The sequence below is a fragment of the Cygnus atratus genome, chromosome 3, assembly GCF_013377495.2.
Source record: "Cygnus atratus isolate AKBS03 ecotype Queensland, Australia chromosome 3, CAtr_DNAZoo_HiC_assembly, whole genome shotgun sequence".
NCBI lineage: Eukaryota > Metazoa > Chordata > Aves > Anseriformes > Anatidae > Cygnus > Cygnus atratus.
In genome coordinates, this window is record NC_066364.1 from 71,264,841 (window position 1) to 71,287,858 (window position 23,018).

The following is a 23,018-nucleotide window of genomic DNA, read 5'->3' on the forward strand; positions in this document are numbered from 1 at the left end:
AAAATACAAAACAGAAAATACTAAATTTAATTTAAAGAAAAAATTCTATACCATTCAGAATTTGAAGTTATGGATATGAAGGGAGCTACATAAGTTATATAAACACACAGGTACATATAAAGTACAAATATAAGCGCATATAAGCAAATACAAAAGACAGACAAAAATATTCTTAATGAGAACGTGAAAACCACAAATCAATTAATTGACTGCATGTCTGCAGTGCCATCCACCTTCCATTCTATACATACTATTTGACTGCAACGGGAGATTAAATGTTACTGACAAGAAAATAAATAAACCCTGTACTTAAAATTTGCTCCAGAACCATTTTTCTTCAATTGGTTCTTTTACAGAATTATTATTACATGATTTTTGTGTCTGGTTCTGCTGAGTAATCAAGAGCCACTCTCTTCCTAGAAAGCCTCATTCCAAACTTGTGAGGTGGCTTCAGTGACCACCCCAGACCAGAAGCAGCAGCAGTCTCCACATCCCTTGCTCACTCACCCTGCCACGTGGCCCTTCCCCTGGTTTAAAAAAAGAAAAAAAATCACAAGGACTCATGAGAGTCATGACGTGAATCAGACCAAGGAGCCGATCGATTGACAGTGCCAGCACCCTTCATCTTGCATTAGCATTTAGCAAACCAAATCTTCAGTGCAGCTGTGCATGCTAAAACCTACCGGCAGGTCTAGGGGGGAAAGAGCCCTTAGCTCTTGGGGTAGGAAAAAGGATCAGCAAAGAGGGCCCCCTCCTCGTGGTATCTGTACCTACAGGGCATGAACAGCCAAGTGCTGCAGCAGCACAGCTGTAAAACTACAAACCATTGAAATACTTTCCATTCCCCTCTAGTAGTGGCTTCTCATTAAAACACTTATTGATCCCGTGTTTTATAGAACTTGGGGAGGAAGAGATGGGCTTGCCTTTAATTCTTTAAAGCTTAATTCACTTGTAAATCGACCTGAGAGTATCCTTTTAACATCTGTTGTATCATTACACTTTGTGAAACAGGAAGGCCATAAACCAGCAGTCTGAGAAGCAAAAAGCCAGAAGAAGAGTTGGGGCAGGGGAAAATATGCAAAGATCCTGATACGAGCTTATGGAATACTGTACCTCGATGCAAGAAAAGCAACAAGGATAACCGCGCAGATTCACATAAAGTTTTAGAAGAGACTTAATTTGGAAAACACATTGCAGTAAGTGTATCTTGTATGCAGTACTTTCCCACTGCCACGGTAACACAAATTTTAATGAACTGCAACTTAAGTATTGACCTAGGAGCAAGAAAACTGTACAAAAAAGAACAGAATTCAATTCGAAGAAGAACTAGGCTAATATCAGGAAATGAAAGAAACTAACACAATAAAATGTTACATGTCCTATTCCCTCATATAATTTTAAGTACTGCCAGCCTTACAAAGTTATAGCCAAGAGGTAACGCAGTTAGCAATTGTTCATAGACACATACAGACAAAAGTGAGCTACTAAACCTCTTAATGGGATCCACAAAAATGCCCCTATATTAAGTGTCATAGGACGAAGCTAAGTAAAAACCACAATACTGGCAATACCCTTTAGGCAGGGGAGCAGTATCAGTCAAGGTAAGCTACACAGCTTTGCTGTCCTACCAATTCTGCATCCTGCCTCAATCCCCTTGTCCCCTGCAAGCCTTTTATAGCTTTTCTTTCAAATCCAGCCTAAATTTAAAGCCAGCTCAAGATTTCTCAGATGTGGGGAAAATGGCGCTTCATTGGCTAAAGGACTGGTGTCCAGGGACAGCAAAGCTGAGTTTTGAAGCACTGGCAGCTGCTAGGCGCCCAGGATGGGGGAATAACAGGCTCAGAGAGATCAGCAGAGTCAGGTAACTGTGAGAAATTTTATGAAGCCAGAAAAAAGCACAGTTACTCAACGGTTTCAGCAGGGGCTTTTGCCACATGGCAGTGCTCTGGGAAGGGCCGAGCTCACAGACTTCAGATTCCACAAAGCCCAGGCAGATAGTCACAGGGCAGAAGGACAACAAACAGCTTGAAACTGATTTTGCTACCTCTGCCCTTCTTGGTATCCTGGGGAAAGCGGGTCTCACCTGCATCTAACGGTGGTGCTCTCTCCATCACAAAGCTTCCCATTCAGTGGCAGAGCTATGCCACTACAATTACGCTGATAAGAAAACCACCAGTACAGCTCACGTCTTCTGACTGTAAACTCCACAGACTTTTGCTAGTATTTCTCTGCCTGTGCAGAACAGTCCTTCTGATCGCTCAGGAGCCCTCAATGTGGTGCAGGTGCTCCCCATGCATCATCCATGCAGGCTGAACACTAGCCAGCTCCAGGCACACAGGTGCGTGAGACCAGACCCAGGCTGAAGGCAGCAAGCCTGCGATAGAGCCTGTTAGTTCAGTCAGCACAGGCCAGAGAGCAGAGAACAGCAGGCTCCAAGTCAACAAATGCTTTTGTGACCGCTTAATATCTGCTGAGTATAAATATTCAGGTGTTTGTAAAGTATTTGCCATGACAGATACCTGGCAGCCAGGAGGAAATATCATAGCATTACCACACTGGAACGGTTATTTATGATAAAGAACAGCCAACCCTTGCAAAAAGAATGAGCTGACTTCATTTAAGATACACCAGACTAGAATCGATTGCCCAGAAGCAGATCTCACACACACACAGATATGCAAGTTTCGTAAGAGTCTGTAACAAACATTTCTTTAGACTACCAAGAAGTTCTCCAAAATCAAAAAGAACACAAGAGATTCTGCAGAAAGATGCTTTAAATAACGGTTTTTATAAAGTATAATGAACAAACTAATAAATATACTACAGACACCTGAAGCATTCCATTATCCCTTAGATCTTCTACTCAGTGAAAGCAAAAAGGTGCTCTCCTGAAAGAACTGAATACACAATCTTTCAAGTAATGTATACAAAATCTAAGAAGAGCTACTGAGCCTGTCTTTCTCATTCCTTCATTTTGAAGCTTCTGTATCTTCCAACTGAAGGGATATGGCAAACTGAGGAGCTTTTTTCCCTTTGCAGGGGAGGGAAGCCAGCATGAAGAAAGTGCAGGGGAAGGGAAGTAATCAACCCTCCCCTACAGACGCCCATTCAGCATACTCTCTATATAGTAGATACTTAAGTGGGCTGTAAATCCACCCAGCGAGTGTGCATGTGAGAACAGTTACACCGCGGCCTTGGCTCCATCCTTTGCAAGGCTCTGGCAGTAACTCCGAGTTGTTACTGTTATCGCAACAGCAAACTACTGAAACGGGCTAGAAGCTGTCAAATGCTCAAGCGTGAACACATGAGGGGAAAAAAGCTGCTTACTTCACTAGGTCTGAGGGGAGCTATGTCACTTACCTGTGTCTGTGGATGACAGCATTAAAAGCAAGCCCATCTGCCCAGCTCGTCGTGAAGTTCAGGACATTGACTTGACTGTAAGGTCTCGAGGACTGCCGAACCCAGCTCAGCAGGATCTTCTCGCTGTTAGTCTGCTGCAAATCTGACATGATGTTCTTCATCACATCCTTCACCTGCAAGACAGCAGCAACTACTCCGTATAGACCCATTCTCATCTTTTCCTGCTTAACAAAACCTTTGAACCAAGCTAGTTCACAAATCAGGCAAGGGTCTTTTCTGTGAAAAGGTAGGCGTCAAGCTCTTAACTCCTTACATGAAATGGAGGAATAGGAGCCTTCAGGCCATCTTTACACTCTGCTGATTACAAGAACCAGTAATGCATACGTAATAAACGACAAGTTACCTCTACCTTACAGCCCTCCCCCCACTCCTCAATGCTGCTGGCACTCAGCGTGGACTATAATATTTCTCACTGCCTTGTGCTAGGGTTCCACTAATAAGCAAACCCCAAAAATACAACTTTGCAGAAGTTTTTGGCAAGAACAGGACAACTGCTCAGCCAACACAGGAAGTTTGCTGTTTGATGTGCTATGTACAAGCATCTGCTGAAGTTCCTCCAAGCGAATTCCGTGATCCTCTCAGGTATGTGGATAAGCCAGGAGCAATTCAATCTATGTGGCTGAGAAACAAACCTACAGAGCAGCAAATAAAGATGCAAACCCAACACAGCTACCAGGATAGTAGAAAAACGTCTGCAAACAGAAGCACATAAGTATTGAGGAAGGAATATAAACACAATGCTTAGCCTGAAAAGCCTCTGCAACAGCCCTAGGAACTGAACTGAGTGACTGAGTACAACTTAGCACATATGAGAACATGTGCTGTGGGAGGCAGCCAACAGACAGAGGTCGGAAACCAAACACTGGCCTGCCTTTATTTACCAGCCCAGAATAGAAGCGGTTATTTTCTTCTGCCAAAACCCCAGAAAAGTTTGTGAGAATCCCAAAAGATAGATGCGCATGATTCCTGGAAAGGAAGAGATCTCACAGCAGCCTCCTCACCTGCCAGTGCAAGATAATGCTCCACAGCAACCCCAGTGTCAGCTTGTGATTTCCATCAACGATGTCAGTTCCTCCGATATTCACCAGCTCCACCTGGAGAGGTCAGACCAACTCTGTATCAGACAGTGTTACCAAAGCTCCAAGTTGCGACCCCATCCCATATCCCTGGCTGTCCAGCCACGTGTTATCACGTGTTCTGAAATAACCAGCAGGAAGAAAGAGACAATACTCTGTCATCTCTGGTTCTATCTCAGCTTGTCATGACAACTGCTTAAACAAGACACCAAAAGATGGCACCAACAAAGACATTCATTTGGAAGAGTTTTATCCTCTCCTCTAATATACCATACATACCAGCAAATAAAACTGAGCAATAGATAAGCAAATGTGAAGGAGCTTTTAAAAAAAAAAAGTTAAGAAGCAGTCCTGCTCCTAAAAAAAACACTTTAACTCCTCAATTAGAAACAGGTTTGTCCTTTGCATGAACCAGCATCCAAATGGGAGAAGTTTATATAAGGAAACCTAAAATTCAAGGGAAAAATAAAATGTTCAAGTTTCCTATATGCATAGGACCCCATTTAAACTCGGTGGCATTATGACTGAGAATGCTATAAACATAAAAACATGGAAAGAGAGGCAGGGAGATGATTACATCAGTACATGGGAGGGCACAAGAGGCTACCCACTCCAGCATCAAGTATGCAGCACTCAGGAGAAGAGAAGCCCAGAGCACACCACCAGACACTCGCTCACTGCTACTTCAGAGTCTGAATCCGGGCACCTACTCTCCGTTCAGACGTTTCAGAGAATGAGGCACCAACTCTGAACCTGCTTTTGGAGGAAGCCAACAGCAGTACACTGCACTGATCACCACCGTGGCCTACAGAAATGGAGTAGGAACCTCTGTAGCAGATGAGAGAAATACCTCCTGGGGTGTATGTTCACATACTGCAACACACTGCCATACAGTGCAGAAAGCGGGGCTCATTCTTGCAAATATCCTCAGCCAGGAGCCATCCTCCAGCCTCACGAGTACTGTGTACTTCACCTCTGTGGTGAAACTTTCCTCTCCCTTGCTCACCCCTGCTCCAGAACAAAGCAGTGTTACCCACAGTGCCTACCAGAAACAGTTCCTAGCCTGCACTAACCCTAAGCACCGTATCTGGGACTGTCACTGTTCATATTGACAAAACCTGCACCAAGGAGCTGGCTAGCAATTCAACAATAGGGACAATTCAGAAGACAGTAACTGAGCCCGTCCTCTGGCTGTCAGGGGATTTAGCCTAGAGTAGACGAGAACAAACACAAAGTTTCATTTTGTTTTAGAGGGCATCCCTGGTGTGTAAGAACATAATGGCATTCTGTATTTTTCCTCTTATCACACAATCGTGAATAGCTTGAATTTTGCAAAATGTGCTTGTAACCTCATTGCTTTCAGATATCATCTAGGCAATTTCCAGTTCCCCATAGCTTTCAATTAGCAAAAAGTCAAATCAAAACTCTGTTGCTAAGATTAACATGGAACCACAAATTATACTTCAAAGTACTAAGGAAGTTTGGATTTGTGGGTTGTCCTCTCCTAATTTTCACAGCAGCTGGAATAGAATCTTAATGTAATCCTCTTTGCAAATGCTGGGCATGTACTTTCTAAAGGCAACTGTAAATTTAACAGGCCAAAACAGGTCAAAAGAGTCAGCAGTGCACACCATTAAACAACTCACTGTAAACCACTGTAGAACATAAGGAGCAGAAAGCAAGACAAAAGGTCAGGGGCACAAAAATAAAGCAATTACAAGAGCTTTTTTCACCTGCAATAGAAGAGAAACATTCCTGAGAATGGGTAACAAAAAAAAAATTCTTAATCACAAGTATTATTATTACTGTTAAGTACTGTATTCCCCTTGCAACCTACACCATACATGAAAGACTCCACGTACCCACTTTTGTATTTTAATGATTCTGAATTAAGCCGCTGTTTTCAGCGGCCAGCCAGCAATCCATTAGGTGGTGAGTGGACTACTAAGACTTGAGCAGACAACCAATAAAAGGAAGCTGACTGTGTGTCGTGTGTCTTCTCACACGCACACATACTTTCTAATGAAGTTAAGCAGTAGGCATAAGTCATACACCTGACCTTAATAACCTTCAGTTAACTAAGACCATCTGTTTATTTCTAGAAATCCTGATCCTGCCAGCTTAAGGAAGAATTAATTAATTATTGTAACTCAATATCATTTCATTTATTATCTTCATAAAATAAATCAATTTCACGCTGGAAAGACACATTACTTACCCTCAGAAAAAAAAAAATCAATATTTACAGTACCTCACAGAAGAAAAACAACCCACCACTAAACTTTGGCTGCTTCCTAGAAATATGACACTAGTCCACCAACGTGGAGGGGAAAGTGCAGCATTATACAGCATGTTTGTATCACTCTTCAATCAGCAGTTTACATAAATATGTCAGTGCCTTTTTGCATTAGATGTACTTCGTTTCCAGAATGTTGTTATTAAACTATTTCAGTGCCTTGACATTTGCAAATAGAAATTCTAATTATAGAGAACTATGCTTATCAGGATTTGCTATCCAGGGGAAAAATAAAATAATTTTGCTACAGCACTACTAGTTTCTAGGCAGAAAGAACAAAAAATTAAATAAACAACTTTTATTCTCATTTTTCTTAAAGAACGGTGGTTGGTTCTTTTTGTTTGCTTGTTTTTCCTGATCAATTAGCAAAGGTCAAACTTAGGAACACTCAAGAACAATTTGGCACAGGGATAACAGATGTCACTGGAAAGATCCTCAAGGATTTTGAGAGCAGGACAAGGAAACACAGAGACACAAAACCTCTCATACCCTTACAGATTTACGTACAAGTTATGCATCTTCACTGGAAATTAGCTATTTGTCCTGCCATGTTCATGAGCTATGCATAGCAGGGTTTCAAGTCAGCTTTGTTTATGGAACTGAACACATCTTAGCAAAACAGAGTTTAGTTATCTTAGTATTAACATTTTAAGATTTCACAAAGCTGCCAGACACTGAAATACTATGCTGGATAAAGAAAACTCAGAACAGTTTATCTATTCCTACTGAATTCGGATTCTAGGTGCCAAAATCTTTATCCTCTGCATTTTGAACTCATTTACAAACAGGAATAAATTAAAGAGTATATCAAAAACAGTTGTGGAAAAACATGCTCACGTTGTTTTGATGCAAGACTTGCAGCACTCGGTTGACATTATTTAAGGCATGTACTCTTGTAGAACCTCGTTCTTTAGGCTGGAAATAAAAGTGTACAATCTGTTTATATCAGAACAAACTTGACTGATCAAAGCAAAATAAGTGAGTAAACAATAGGAAATTTGTCTTACTTTTCCTTTTTTTTTTTAATAGGAACAAACCCAAACAAGATTACCCACAACAATTTCAAAATAAATATCAAAATGAAAACTGGTCAGAACAATATTCCTCAATCTGAGGTACAGGACAAGTCTCGGATTCAAAGTATGCTTCGGTTTACCTTAAGCAAGTCCAGAGTTTTTATTCCCAACATCTGCAGAATTAGGTACTGGCAATACAACAGCAAAGTGGGAGTTCCCGGGGAAAATCTGAGGGTTTTGAATGTTTGCCAGAGTAGCTGAAATTTTTTAGCTCCCAAGAGGGAACAAGCAGCAATTGATTTTTCTGGCACTGAAAGCCTGCTAAATCTTTGCACACTGGGAAGAAGTTATACTTCCTGACTTTCTCTTCCTTTTAATATCATGACAAGAAAAACAAAAAATACTGCAACTCCTGACAATACCTGCCTCTCTGTTTGCCTTTAATCGCCACAATTTAATTCCTGGAGCAGAAAATGATCAAACTGCAAGAGCACGGAGCTGACCTTGGAACACAGTAATCAACAAAATCAGAAAGCAAAAAACTCCTGTTCTCTTCAATAGATTTCAAATCAGACCCCCAAATCGTTAGAAGAACTAGTGAAACGCATCTGTTCAGAAAAATAAGGCAAGCTTACAAAAATTTAAATGACTAAAGATTTCCTGTTAAAGGCAATAAATCAACTTGAGATTTTTTTTTTTATAAATAGTGAAATCAAGAATTTAGTTCCAAGCGATGGCAGAGGTTTCACCATGCCTCATCTATCTGACTGAAAAGGCACCGATCTTAGCAGGGGAAGAGGTTTCAGCCCTGCAAGCATTTTCTCAAATCTGAACAAGCCCTGAATAGTTTTTCAGCCCTTTGCTATCTGTAGGATCACGAAGGATTTTTCCAATGGAGATGCAGGCTTGTTTTGCCTACTGCATCTTGATTTTTTGTTTGTTTTAATTTTCTTTTTAGGATTTTTTTTCATGAGCATATTAGAAAAGGTCCGCAGGTATCCAGCTAAAAGCCACTCTTCTGGATCATCCAGAAACAGACCTTTAGAATATCTCTATTAAAAAAAAATATACTGTGTGAGTAACACCACTGGCTTTACATGCTTTGCTAAACAGCATCTTAAGCCTCAAAAGAAACAATTACACAATTAGCTCCAGCCTGACCCCATCCTCCATGAGTCAATCTCCCTGAAATTCCACTAGCACTGCAGATAGCATCTCAGATTACACACCACAACATTTTTAAAATCAAAAATCACAAGACAGCTTTTGTTTTGATATGAATGCAACTCATATAACATATCTCTTACCAGAGGTTTCCCTGTCAGACCTTCCAAAAGGTCCAAAAGCTTCCTTCCATCCTTCAGATCTGTGAACATGTCCTTGACTGGGGGTGTCCCACTCTGCAGAACAAACAAACAAAAGTGGTAATAAAAACAATGTGTAAGCAGAACGCCCCTGAAAATGGCACTTTTCCCTTTTTATCTTCCAATTCACTGTTATTTATTACTGAACAAACTAAAACTCAAGGGACTGTGACAGTGATCAGGAAGGTACCTCTTCTTTCTCCTTTTCTTGTTTTTCTCCCCACCTCTATTTTTGTGTTTCAGCAGCCTATTACTAAGAAACTAAATAAACGTATCCTAGCCCACACTGGACAGATGCTTTAACATGCAAGAATGGCAGAGGACAAAACCTAGCAAGTTTGATGAATCATTTGCAAAAGAATGTTTTGGTCTGACTAAATCCACGGGTGGAGGAAAACAGGGCTTTTCAGAAAAAAACTGTTGGGACAAATTCTCTGATTTTAGACTAGAGGTGACAGAGGGGGGGGGATAAAAAAGAAGGCAAAGGCAGTCAGCAGCTAAGTGCAATTACTTTTTAATATTCATCTACTGGTTGCCAGGAGATCAATTAAGCTGCTGCTTTCATTGTCCCTTTGAAAGGCCAATTTGAGAAGAATAATATTTTCTAAAAAGTACCTAAAACTCTAACATTTCCTTTTTTTCCCTATCACCTTGTTTTTACAACATTGCTCTTCAGAAAGAAGGCTGTCAGAAGTCCACCTGACAAGACACAAATTAGATGATATAGATCTGTACCTTCATTCATCTCCTCCTGCCCTGACATCCATTACTGATTACCAAATGCTGGCTAATAAATTACAAAAAATAAAAATAAAAATAAAAATAAAAATAAAAATAAAAATAAAAATAAAAATAAAAATAAAAGGAAGCAAAGGAGCTCAACTCCCCACTGAACTCCATCTTCTGTGGAAATACCTGTTTTCCCCAAAAGTTCATAAAGGTCCAATTTAATTGGGTTTGATACTACTGAAACTATGCCCATGAAACCAGAGCTGAATAGCTGCAGAACCACTTACCGATCTCCTGTACAGAAACACACCTCAATCACCCATAGTGTAAACCACCTAAACTAATAGTAGAAAGAATGGCCACACACCTAGGTCCCTTAGATAACATACACAGATACTAGCCCATTTTCAAAGCTAAATTAGTTTCGCAATGAATTTTCCTGACAAATTTATTCTCCAATTACTTCAGTCTTGCCTAAAAAATGTGTATATACACGCTTACACGTACTTAAGTAAAGGCTGTAGAAAGATACGTAGCTGGCAGACTGACACCAAGTAGGAGCATTCACTACATGCCAGCGATAACATTCTGCTGTCACCTATTGCCACTGCCTGAGCTCAGCCATAGCCTTCCTAGCACAGGAAGGGACGAGGCTTTTACCCGAATGCATGCACTTCTCAGATGCTTCAGATGCTTTGCTTCTGCATAGCAACTTAACCAAACCTTTAAAGCACGCTGGAGCAGGAGGACTGGCACACACTAGAGTATATCCAGGGAAACCTCTTGTGCAGTTTATGGTGTGTAATGGGAGGAGGTGACCACAGGAGCAGGATGACAGGAACATTTAGTTGAAATTTGGTTTGCGTCACCACACAGAAGGTTCTAAAAGCCAGTCGCTAAGCGTCCAGGAGAGCAGACAGAAGGAGCTAGCAGAGGTCTGACTGGATGCAATACCGCTCAGACACTGGTTGTAAAAGCAAATGCCTGCTAGCTATAAAGTGGCTACACACAGCCTAGCATGACCAGGCTGTGAAAGCACGGCACAGTCATGAGGCAGCGAGGAATTCAGACAGCTTCCACTGCAAGCACCTATAGACTTCTTCCCCTTGGCAACAGATTATCCAGCTGCTATTACACTTAAGCTTATAGCTTGTTATTTTTAATTCTCTAAATTACAGAAAGTGTTTAAATACCCTACCTACATACTCAGAGCAATAAAGCCAGGCTCTGCACATGACTCCTAAACCAGGCATCTTTTCATATAACAGACTGTTAAACACAACTAAAGCAATGCATTCGTGTATAACACACACAAATGAAAAACACCAAAACTGAGAATGCTATACTTATATATCCTCAGTAAGTTTGTTGCCTTAGGTCCAGAAGTTAAAAGGGGTTGGGGGGGGGAGGGGAAGAAAAAAAAAAAGGAAAAAGGATCTGCTGAAAAAGTGGAAAGATGCCTTATTTACTACAGTGTAATAAGGACGCTGAGAGTATACACCCTTCTTTCTTCCTTTCCCATCCTCTCCCTTCACACCCATGAAAGTAAAATGAATAACTTGCTGCTCTCAGCCATTCGTTTAGCAGGTAGTGGTACGTTCCAGCCCCATGCAACGCACCCCCGCTGTGATAGTGGAAATAATCCAGATTCACTTTCTCACGAGAATGATTTTTTCATCACTGGCCATCAGAGCACCACTTCTTTTGGTCAATTTAAAGAGTCAGCAAAAGAGTATTAAATTATTTCTGCAATCTAAACTACTCCTTCCTGGATTATTAAAGTATCCACTAGCCTCAGAACAAACAGACACAGCAACATTAAAAGCCTACTTATTTAATGGATTAAGTCTAGCAAAATAGTGTCTATGGGAACGAATTCAGCCCATAGGTAACCCTTCTGCAAGTACAGGTGACTGCAGTTGGCTAGGAGGGAGCTGTAGCACCCACCCCATGGCCCATCACCACCTCCACTGCAGCACTGTATCACAGCCCCCACAGGAGCAGGGGGTCTGGGACGAGCTGCCGCCCACCCATGGGGGACCCGTGCTGGAGCAGTTTGCTCCTGGGGGATGGACCCCGTAGTAGGGAGCCGTGTGGGAGCGGTTCTTGAAGAGCTGCTGCCTGTGGGCTGCCCCCGCAGGCTCAGTTCGGGAAGGACGGCATCCCGTGGGAGGGACCCCACGTGGAGCAGGGGCAGGGAGTGATCGTGAGGGAGCGGTGGAGAAGAAGCGTCAGGGACTGACCGCAGACCCCATTCTCCTGCACTGTTTGGGGTGGGGGAAGAAGGTAGGAGAGGGTGGATGGTAGCAGGAAGGTGGTTCTAGTTCACTTTTAGTTCTCACTGCTCTGGTCTGTTAGCGGTTGCCAATAAGTTATATTAATACCCCTACGCTGAATGTGTTTTGTCCATGACACTAATTGTTAAGCGGTCCATATCTCAACCCATCAGCCTGTTTTTCCCCAGTCAGATTTTCTCCCCGTTCCTTTGAAGAGGGGGACTGAGAGCATGGTGCAGCGGGGCTGAGCTGCCTGTGGCGTGAAACCCCCACAGCCCACGGGGCACTGGAGGGCCCCACGCAGGCAGCACCGTCCACACCAGCCTGAGGTGCAGCGCGGGGCCCTGCTGCCAGCGGCGTGCTGGGCAGGCCGCTGTGCTGCTGCCACCGGAGCACAGGCAGCAGGGCCGGGCAGAAGCCCTCTCCCAGCCTCCAGGGTAAGGCCCTGCGCTCCGTGGGCTGCTTCTCCCCCGGCCCCTGCCCACAGCCCCGACTCTGCTCCTCCAGAACGAGATCTGGCCTTCTAGAGAAAGATGGATGTGCAGATACGTAAGCATACACACACACACCTGAATTAGATAAAAAGCATCTCTCCGCAGAGTCCATGGTATGCTAAGCCAACCTAAATTTCTCCTTTTCAGAGTATTTCACTCACTTTTTACTTAAAGACAACACAAGCAGAAGGCAGTTCAACCTCTGCCAGTGTGCCACAAGGAGCAGCACTCCATCACCAAGCACAGTAAATGAAGAAATCTAAGTTCGTGCATTTTAAGACTGACAGTGACAAACTATATTAAGCCCTCAAGCAAGGGCAAATTGCTAGTCACGGTTGTGTTGGTAAGTGCCTAAGGGCCAGCCTACACTGAGCTAAGCACTGTACAAACACAGGGCAGATAATGGGCCCTTTCTCAAAGACAAAACAGTGTCCAGCTTACACTAGTAAGATAGTACAAAGGACAGGCAGGGACACACAGTGTACCAGAAGAACTGTGCCAGGTCAGGGTGTAAAACATTCACATCCCCCTCACCAAGCACTTGTATCAGTTAACAGAAGGTAGTTTTTCTCAGCTTAGCTTATGTTTGCTGTGACAGCAAAGAAAAAAAAAAAAAAGAAAAGAAAAAAGAAAGCTGGCAGAAATCTCTTTCACAGCCTGAGAGGGCTTTGCCAGCAAAGCTGCAGGCACAGAGTTTCTACAAAAGAGACGAGGGCTTCTAAGACAGACAAAAGAACATAATTAACAGACTTAAGAAAAGGCCCCATTGCTTTAAACTGGCAGCAGGATAGAAGCTGATTCATTTAACAGGGATTGGCATAAGGAAAAGAGGAAGAGGGAAGAGAAAGTAAGGCAGAGCAATAGGAAAGAAAGCAAAAGAAATAAAGAACTAGAGACTGCAGGTAATCTGTGGACAGGTCTAATTGCGCTGAGCTGCTCTAACCTTGGTGTGGCAACACAAGTTAACCACCACAGGATTCACGAACAAGGATCAGAAACAGCCCACCCCCTTACATTGAGTTTTGGTAGTGCTTTTGGTGCCAGCCCTTGCCCTATCACAAGGCAAGGGGGACACAAAGAAATTCTGCTAGATATCTACAGCAGAAAAAAAATGCATTTTATTTACTCATAAGATCTGGAGAAAAGGAGGCTGAGTGGAAGCTGGAGAAAAGGGGGGGGGGGGTTGGGGGAAGACCTCACTGCTGTCTTCAGCTATGTGAAGGGAGGCTGCAGCGAACTGGGTGTTGGTCTCTTTTCTCAGGTGAAAAGTGGTAAGACTCGAGTAAACATCTTCAATTTGTGCCAGGGGAGGTTTAGACTGGGTATCAGGAAGAATTTCTTCTCAGGAAGGGTGATCAGGCATTGGAACAGGCTGCCCAGGGAAGCGATGAAGTCACCATCCCTGGAGGTATTTAAGAGAGAAGTGGATGTGGCGCTTAGGGACGTGGTGGTTATGTTAGGTAATGGTTGGACTTGATGATCTTAAAGGTTTTTTCCAACCTGAATGATTCTATGCCTCAGGCAGCAGCTACCTCTGCTCATTGGTCTCCAGCTCAGAGGTCAGACTGTCAGCAGTGAGGCCAGTCAGCACGGGCTTCAGCTTTGCACGTTCCAGCGAGAGCACCGCCCCACCTGGGGAGAAGCACCCAATGCAGCAACCTCTTCCTCACAGCAGCAGCCCTCACATACCCACTGGCCGTCTTTCAGCCTCTCGACCTGGATCGGGTTTAAGACCGTGACTCACACTTCCTTGCACGCACCTAGCATTACTTGCTGTGCAAGGGAGATACAAAGAAAGCTAGTCTAGGCCAGCTAACGTGACTGCAGAAATCACTCCTCCTCTTTGCCAGAAAATGTTCCCGGGAAATAAAGGAAGCTACAAGCAAAATCTGGATCAGATTTTTTAATTACTTTTTTTAAAGAGTCATCCAATACTACTGACTCTACAAAGATCAGCCATAAGCATTCACAGTTTGTTGCACTAAAGCCATACACAGCTGCAAGGCAATCGTCCTTGAATACTTTTTGTTTTACAGTATAACATTCTCAACTTTCTCTTTATTACTAAAGAGGAAGCGTATCAAATTGAGTTTTGAGTCAAGTTACAGTGAATTAAAGGGAGTCGCAGATTCTCAATAAGACATAGGCTCATTTTGTGTTTTGTTTTTTTTTTTTTTAAATGCAAGTTTTCATCACAGCTATTTATGCTTTTGCATATTGTTCTTGGACACAAGATTACATGCAAAGTTAGCTATTAACTGTAAAGAAAGTTTCAGTGTTTCCTTAGCTGTTTAACTAGAAACATGCAGGTTTTTTCTTATGTCATCAGTTACTTGCAGCAGAGAGTTTACACGTTCTTTAAAATAATTAAAGAGGGTATGTTATTGGAATCATTTTCCAGTAAATGAATGCCAAAGATATTCAGGAGTAAAAGATAAGCCAACTCTATTTCAAATCTTCTTCCACGACACTGATTCAGACCACCTAGCGGCAAGATGGAAATCAGGATGAAAGGTCCTCTCGGTTCCACAGTAATGCATGCTGATGGTCACCAGGGAAGTAATGCATTTTGTACAAGTGTATGTACGATCTTGCCTAGTCACTGCAAGCAGATGAGTTCTTGTTACTCAGAGCAGTCACTGTACAGATCATCTGCCACCTCAGAAACACCAAAACACCCTGAAAGTATATAGGAAACAGGACATCCTGATTTTCCACCAGATTCTTCTGATATTTCAATGTTGCTTATATAAGGACAGAACAGTTTTGGTTTAGAAAACAAAAACAACAGATGAGTGTTTTTAATGTCTCATAAAATGCTTAGTAAATAGGTCAAAATGGTAGTAGAACTGCAAAGACTCTTTTCCCCTTTCTCAGGGAAAAAGGGGAAATACTGACCAGGTTTGGCAATTTAACAAAAACATGAGCCATGTGGTCAAGTTCAAGAACATTCCCAGAGAATTCATAGTAATCACCTACTCAATTTAAACTCAGTTACAAACAACGCAAGGAGTAAGAGCTACACTTTACCATGACCAACACAGACTAAGAAACATGTCAAGTGCTGCTACATCATGAGACCAGTGCATGGGAACTCAATGTGGGAAACAATTCAGAAAGCAAAAAGGTCATTGCAAAAAGTAAGCAACTACGTCAACAAATAAGAACTGATAAATCTTGCCAATTTCTAATTTAAGACCATAATCATTGTTTACAGAAGTATTTTTATTAAAATGTGTGACACTTTTTCCATTCTCCTTCCATTGACATGGAGGAGTTGCAGAACAGCAGACAACTGCTCACTGTACTGTGAGCTGGCAGATGTACCTTGAGTAGGCTCTACTACTGCCTTTATTTCTTTGCTCAATATGCCTGAGCAGTTGTGGAATCAGTACACAACACTAGTATCAAGACTATAAATTCAAGTAAAAAGTAAGTTAGTCATAGGAAAAGCACACCTTACAGACATAATTAAAATCGCTACCAGTGCTTAAAAAAAATAATAATTATTACAAACAACTAAATAGCTATTTAAAGCTCCAGACTAAGGAAAAAAAGACCTGTCATTGAGATATAGTAAAGTTTAATTCTACCACACGATAGACAGAAGTTTGTGGAACTCCAAAGCTGAAAAAGCTAAAAAAAAAAAAAAAAATCACAGAACACCTGAAATACTCAAATGACAACATGATAGAGGGAAAACTTACTAGACATACCAAGCCAGCAAAACAAACAAGTCATCAGGAACTCTGTGGGTATTTCCCTCCCCCTCGTCCCCTGCCCCAGTGTTACTGTAAATGCAATTCCATGACCTTACGTTACTAGAAGGTGTTTAACGAAACAGAACTAACCCCAGCTTGCAATTAAGCTCCATTACATATCATTACTAACAGTGGCTATTTCTTATCGCTGTAGGGGGTTTGCTGTTTGTTTGTTTTTAAGTGCCAGCTAAACTTCAGCATTGTAACTTGGTTCCTAAAAAAAGAAGAAAGTCCTGCTGACCAGGCTGACTACTGTTCTCATTAGGAACTAGCAGTTACAGGAATGGCTTTGCTTCAGTGTAGTGAATTCGGCTGACAGTGGCTGAGAAGAACTGACAGACACAAACACTCCAACAGCTGGGAGGGTAACCAACTGAGATCATGAATCAACCTCTAATTCAAGTCCAGAGCACTAACCAAAACCAGCAGTGACTTCAGTCTGTATCACTATTGCAGGCTTTGAAGTCCAGCAAGGGAGATGCTGTCTGCAGGCTGTTCTTAGAGCAGAGGCCAACAGCAGTTGAGAGGAAGGCAGAAAACTGGCAATTCTCACGCTTTATCTAAATCTAGGAGAGATCAGGAACTGCTTTGTATTATTGATGAATTTATACCGTAATAGCATTCTTACCATATCCCATAACCTATTAGAAGAGAAAATATTTATTTTCCTGCATCTTGGTTAATTCACATCCTATTTGACCTACTCTCAGAGGAGGCACTAAGTAATCCAGTCAAGAAACAAAAAGTGAACTAAAGGGAAACATTTCAAGGCTTGTGTGCACTTTAGCCAGTTCACACAAACACTGACTCTTTTCCATCCAGGTGGTTTCTCAGGCTGATGCCTTTTTTTTTTTTTTTTTTTAAGTAAGCTTTGGCTACTTTTTTGAGTGAGGTTACATCTTACAGTTTAATTCAGCAGTAGAAAATGGCAAGAACAAGTAGACTGTATAGACTGTATAATGTTTTACAAAGAAGCAATTACTTCCTTGCTTGTACCACAAAAACTGAACTGGGAAAAGAACTACAAGACCACCTTAGGTGATGTCTCCTTGGACAGATGAAATTGCCTAATCAATCTTTTTGATCTCTATTCTTGCATGATTAACACATTTAACTACGTAATTCTCCTGACCAAAAAAATCCCAGCCAAAATGTCTTCAGCTTCAGGTATCCCAGGTCATGTGAAATTAATTATCCTGAATAGGCATGCTTTTGTCTTTAAAAAGATTTATCACATTTGCTAAGAGTCAGCAGTGGAGCAGCAAAATGTCTTCACAAGTATGGGGTCAGACATTCATTATATGGTAAAACAACCCTTAGAGGAAAGAAGAAAATTAAGGTACAAAATTTTTGGAAGAGATCTATAGAACACACTGCTCAGAAAGTTAAACAAGACACTGCATTTATCACAAGAATTAATTCCTAGTGTAACAGAGGAGGGAATGTTTTAATTTTAAAGACACCTTTAAAGCCATCACATTGCAAAGCATTCCAAGTACAGGCTCACCAGTTTGTCCACTGCCCTGTCTTCTCTTTTCGTTATTTTCTTTGGTGTCCCACTAGGGGAGAGAACACATAAGAGCCCAGGAAAAGAAATGCACAGGAGCCCCACACCAAACATTTGCTTTCTAGCCACCTTCACCAGAGCTCAGCCATGGAGGATTCAGTCTGTCCCTATGCTGCACCTCTGTCTCTTTGGTCTTTAACCAAGAAAAAAATTCTGGAAAAATCATAGAGCAGGAGAGAGCTTAAGATGCTTTAAGGTTGGGTGATGTGGCATATTAGCAAGTCTAGCTCCAAGCCCTGCCAGCGCTGCAACCGCTGGCCAGTGAAGATGTCAGGGCAGAAGAACAGGACCTGGGAAACCAGGATCACAGAAATACACGCAACAGGAATGCTGCGGCTGCAAGACTATAGGAGGCTGCTGTATACAAGAACAAGAAAATTGAGAGCTTGGTTAGGAAACGGAGGGAAGTACATGACAAAAATGGAAGGGAGAGACAGCTTACAGGCACCCAAGCATTCTGAAGCTCCTGACACCTTGGAACGAGGTCCCCAGCCAGCTCCCATTCAACTGAGAATTCAACGTTCATCTGCACCCAATGCCTACTGAAAATAAATAAATAAATAAACCCTGTGTCCTTTTCACTGAATACCATAAACATCTCCAGGGGTTTAATGTTCTCTCAGCAAGCACGACTTTCTTAACAATCAAGTGTTTTTTCCGTCCCTGTGGGAAAACTTCCCAAATGTAATGAAGATAGGATTCCCCGGGGAAAAGGAAAGTCTCAGTTTGCCCATGCTGGATCTGTGAGCTTCCTCTAGAGTGACAGCATGAAGCTCTGACAGGCTGTGACAGATCTGACTCCACAGACCTAAATTACGAGATAGGGCATCATGTTTCTTGTGCTGACTCCGGGTCCTACCTGCCAAGTTCAGGAACAGCGGAAGAGGAAAGTAACCCATCTGAAAGCAAACTTGGAAAAGGAATACCTTGGAAAATGAGAACACAAAAGCCAGCAGAGACTGTCTCCTGCCAGGAGATAAAGAAGACAAGACTAGGACTGCTTACACAAGAAGATGCAAAAATATTACTGACCACACAAGGATCAAATCCTGTAAGGGCTGGGAAGGTGAAGAGATGTAGAGTGGAAGAAGGGGAAAGGAAGGACAGACAGACCAGGTCTGCAGTTTTGACAGGAAAAACTGTCTCTCGCTGGGCAAACAACTACACAACAAAGAAGAGGGAACAAGATAGGCAGGGTGACGGAAAACACAGATTTGCCAGGGTTTGCTGGGCAGTCAAGCTCTCTGACACAAGAGGTTGCAATTGTAAGTGAAGACAAAACAAGGTCACAGAAAGGAGGAGCTGTAAAGAAACAGGGCACAAAAATCTGCACTTGCAGGGTCTAAAGTGGAACACAAGACTCCTGAATATTTCATTATGCCTATAAGATCTCCTAGAAGCCTTGCAGACTTGTCCAGACTGAAAATGCAAGTACCCTACACCACTATGCTATTTGTCAGCTGAAGTGTCACACGTCTGTATGACTGAGCCCAGGCCTGCTGATGTGCCATGCAAATAGACTGAGATTGAAATTACTTAAGAGTTTGAAAAACTCAAAATTAGGGTTGACAGCAAAATCTCTGTTCACTTCTGTTGTTTATGTGTAACAAATACTGTATGCATACACATTATCAAACTATTTCTGTACCTTCTCCTGGAGTACCTGACTTATACTGTACACAGGCTGGAGCTGCTCAAGCAAGAAGCACTGTGCAGAAGAGCTACCTGGAAGTCCTGCCTTATTCCATCCTGTAGTAGAAGTTCAGAAGCACGTATCAAGTGCAGGAAAACATTGCAAGAAGGAAAAAGACTGGCACTATGGTTAATGGAGCAGAAAGCAATCCTGTGAAACTGGATTCAAACTCTACTTTTAGCCAAGAGTCCCTCTGTAACGCTAAACAGAATAACTTAAAACGTAATTTTGTAAGTAATCAGTAACCGTATGCAAGACTGAGACCTCCCTAGACCATTAAGCCCAGTCCTTGATGACATAGGCATCATCATCTTGAAGTCCCTTCTCTAGGCTGATCAAGCTCCATCTGAAAACCTATTATATATTTTAGATGGTTTGCTTGGGTCTGCCGAAAAGATGAACCATTTGAGGAGCTCTGGATTATCTGAAGATATTTCCGGAAATATCAAACCCTCTGGATAAGCTAATCAAGGTTTGGTTGGGTACTGAAAATTACTAACTACTGATATTTACCTTTACTTGCAATGGCTGTAAATACACAAGACAGTCTCCTGCAATGCAGAAGGGTGCTCTGAAAATATATCCATTAAAACCTGCAAACTAGTAAACCTTAAAGTCACGGTACAACAGAAACTGAGAAAGATGCTACCTTTAGCTTCATGTCACGGTTTAGTAATGTTGTGTATACTAAGTGAATGTGTGTGGCCATATACTCAGCGAGCAGAAAAAAATACTAGATAATTGAGTAATAGATAACTGAAGATAATCTATTCTGAGTAACAAAGTTCAGCAGAAGAAGCAGTACAAGATCCTTTTCACTCCTGAAAAGTTCAGTAAAGCATACAGGTAAGGTACATTAATTTTAGCACTTTTTTCCCCACTTTTGACCTCCTGATTTTAGAGCCTGGACAGCCTTTTTTCAATGCACAGCCATAAATGCACAGCCACAAAAATAACATCAAACTAATGCGAGAGGTGACACGGGAGTGTCAAAGACATAGAAAATACAGTTTTAACATATGGTCTTCAAACATAATAATTATCCGTACAATTCGATGCATGAATTAGTGGGCTATACACAAAGAAACAGCTAAACCTGACTCCTAAAATTACAGTGGACAGAGCAATGGAAAAAGCATATAAGGAAAAACACCACATGTGGCTCAAGATAGAAAGAGATATGCTGAAGTGTTCTGTGTTAGTATTTGTTTCAGTGTCAACTTCCCTATTGGTTAAAGTGTGGTAAAATAGATTATTTATCCAACAATTTTATAGTAGCTACAATCTACAAAACAGCTAGATTCACTTTAGTTTTAACAAAATATCCCTGCTACATAACCATCATAGGCTTGTGAGTTGCAGCACATATTGCTCTGCTGAGGTGAAGATTTCTGTAGTAAGCACTGAGGCTTTGTTGAGTGCATTTATTGACCTTAAGTCGCAATCCACTTTAAATGTACTTGTGCCTTCATTTCAAAAAATAAGAGTAAGTAAGATGCACTTAAAGTTTATATGAAGGGCACAAAAACAATTTACTGTACTCTAAAATAGAGCAAGAACTTTTATCTCGCTGAATAGTTGCCCAAAGCAGACGTTGGCACCTCCCAGCATACTCGAGCCTTACTGTGTATCAGTCATCTACCTATTCTCTGATGTGAGAACAGAGAGACACTGCTTTTCTAGATCCTTTCTAAATCTACACTGAATTGGTTTGAATCAATCAAGTTAAATAATTTTGAGTACATTGTGCAATGGTATACAAAAATCCTAAAATTGCAAAAACAGGTTATAAAGCCTCAGTTGTTTATGTTTTGCATTTATGCATCTAAATGAAGAGAAACTATAAGACAGTTAATGTGGAAGGACAATTGAAATTCTTAGAGTAAAATTTACAATTCCACACAAAATTCCCCAGTTTCTCTTTCATTTTCTGCTAGAGAAGCCAGAAATATTCACCCAACCTCTAAAATATCTCAAGTCCTACTAAGTAGCTCAATCTAGTTCACAAAAGAGGAATTTTTAACAACTTGGTAAATGCAAGAACTTCAATAACACTAATCCATCTCTGTACATTTTCAAAACATAGCTGAAACCAGACTTTCTTGCAGAGGGAGATTTCTGCTTAACACCAGCAATTTCTTTGCAATTCGAACTTCCCGGTTCATGAATCTTCATATATCTTGATCTTAATATGGAAATATAGGCATGCTCAAGTTTGAATTAGATATGCAGTAGTCAGGACTATGTCCTTTAATATAATTCTCTTCAATTATTAACATAGCTTTCATAACTTCAGGTACTTTAATGGGCCATGAAGTCATCAAGTTATTTCAAATTCAACATCTGTCCACACCCTCTAGGCAGGGAATTCCAGGGACTAAGCAGGATCTGTGCAAATACATGGCATAAAAGGAAAAGCCATTTCATACAATCTTTCCGTGGGTATACAGGTATAAAAGCTGAAAACAATTGTATGTATGTCAATACAAATCACGTCCATGACACATACAGGCAAGCCACATAACACATTCTCAGTATCACTACCATTTCCGTGTTCGTGCCATCTTTAAGCCAGGGTAAATCTCTAAAAATAAGCCTTCCTTTCTCACCAAGTTTTCACTCCTTACATGATCCTGCCCTGCCTAACCCTGCTCCCAGAGGACTGTTCTTCTTTTTCAGCAGCAAAGGCAGAATAGAAGCAACCAGTTACGCATACGCACCGCTCCCCTAAAGAGGAAACTAGCCAAGCATGCCTTGGATTAAGAGTGCAGGATATCAGCTTTCAATCAAAACAAAGCTAGGCCAAAAATGAATCAACCAAGGCCACAAGCCTTGCATTGCCCAGTGTCCTATTGCACAGGAAGGGAAGGAAGGTAAAACTTTTTTTTCTGCTGACCAAGAACTTCAGAAGGGCAATGCTCCAAAGGAAGCCACTCATTGCCATAGCACTGTCACGTTGCTTTATTTAAAGGGCACCAACGTTCCTACTACGCTTGCACCAACTTTCAGTATTCCACACGCACGGCCCTTTTCATCAAAGTGGGATCACCGGGAGTTATCCTTATCCCACTTTCAGCACCATACTGGCTAGAAGAAAAAAAAAAAAAGATTTTTCTCTGATCATAGCCCAGGTTCGTTCACACATTCAAACTATAAACGAGGGAAACTTCCCACAGGCACAGCATGCCTGGGCAATGTGTCATTTTTCACTATCAGCAGAATGGCATAAAAAGCAGGCTTTAAATAGCATCTCAAAGCAACCACCATTTCCTTTCTCTTCTCAAAGCATAAAACAAGAACCTCGATAAGTCTCAAATCAATAAAGA

General features: G+C 41.6%; 1 protein-coding gene across 5 annotated transcripts in view; it reads right to left on the reverse strand.

Annotated features, from left to right (window-relative positions):
- The window catches only part of UTRN (utrophin), a 370,686-nt gene that overhangs the window by 289,614 nt on the left and 58,054 nt on the right, over window positions 1-23,018 (reverse strand). For all 5 annotated transcript variants that reach the window (XM_050709839.1, XM_035538805.2, XM_050709840.1 and 2 more), the window contains 4 exons: window positions 9,116-9,208; window positions 7,630-7,707; window positions 4,422-4,514; window positions 3,361-3,533 (listed from right to left, as the gene is read on the reverse strand). In XM_050709839.1, the coding sequence (XP_050565796.1) occupies window positions 3,361-3,533; window positions 4,422-4,514; window positions 7,630-7,707; window positions 9,116-9,208 (437 nt within the window). The remainder of the gene's footprint in view (window positions 1-3,360; window positions 3,534-4,421; window positions 4,515-7,629; window positions 7,708-9,115; window positions 9,209-23,018) is intronic.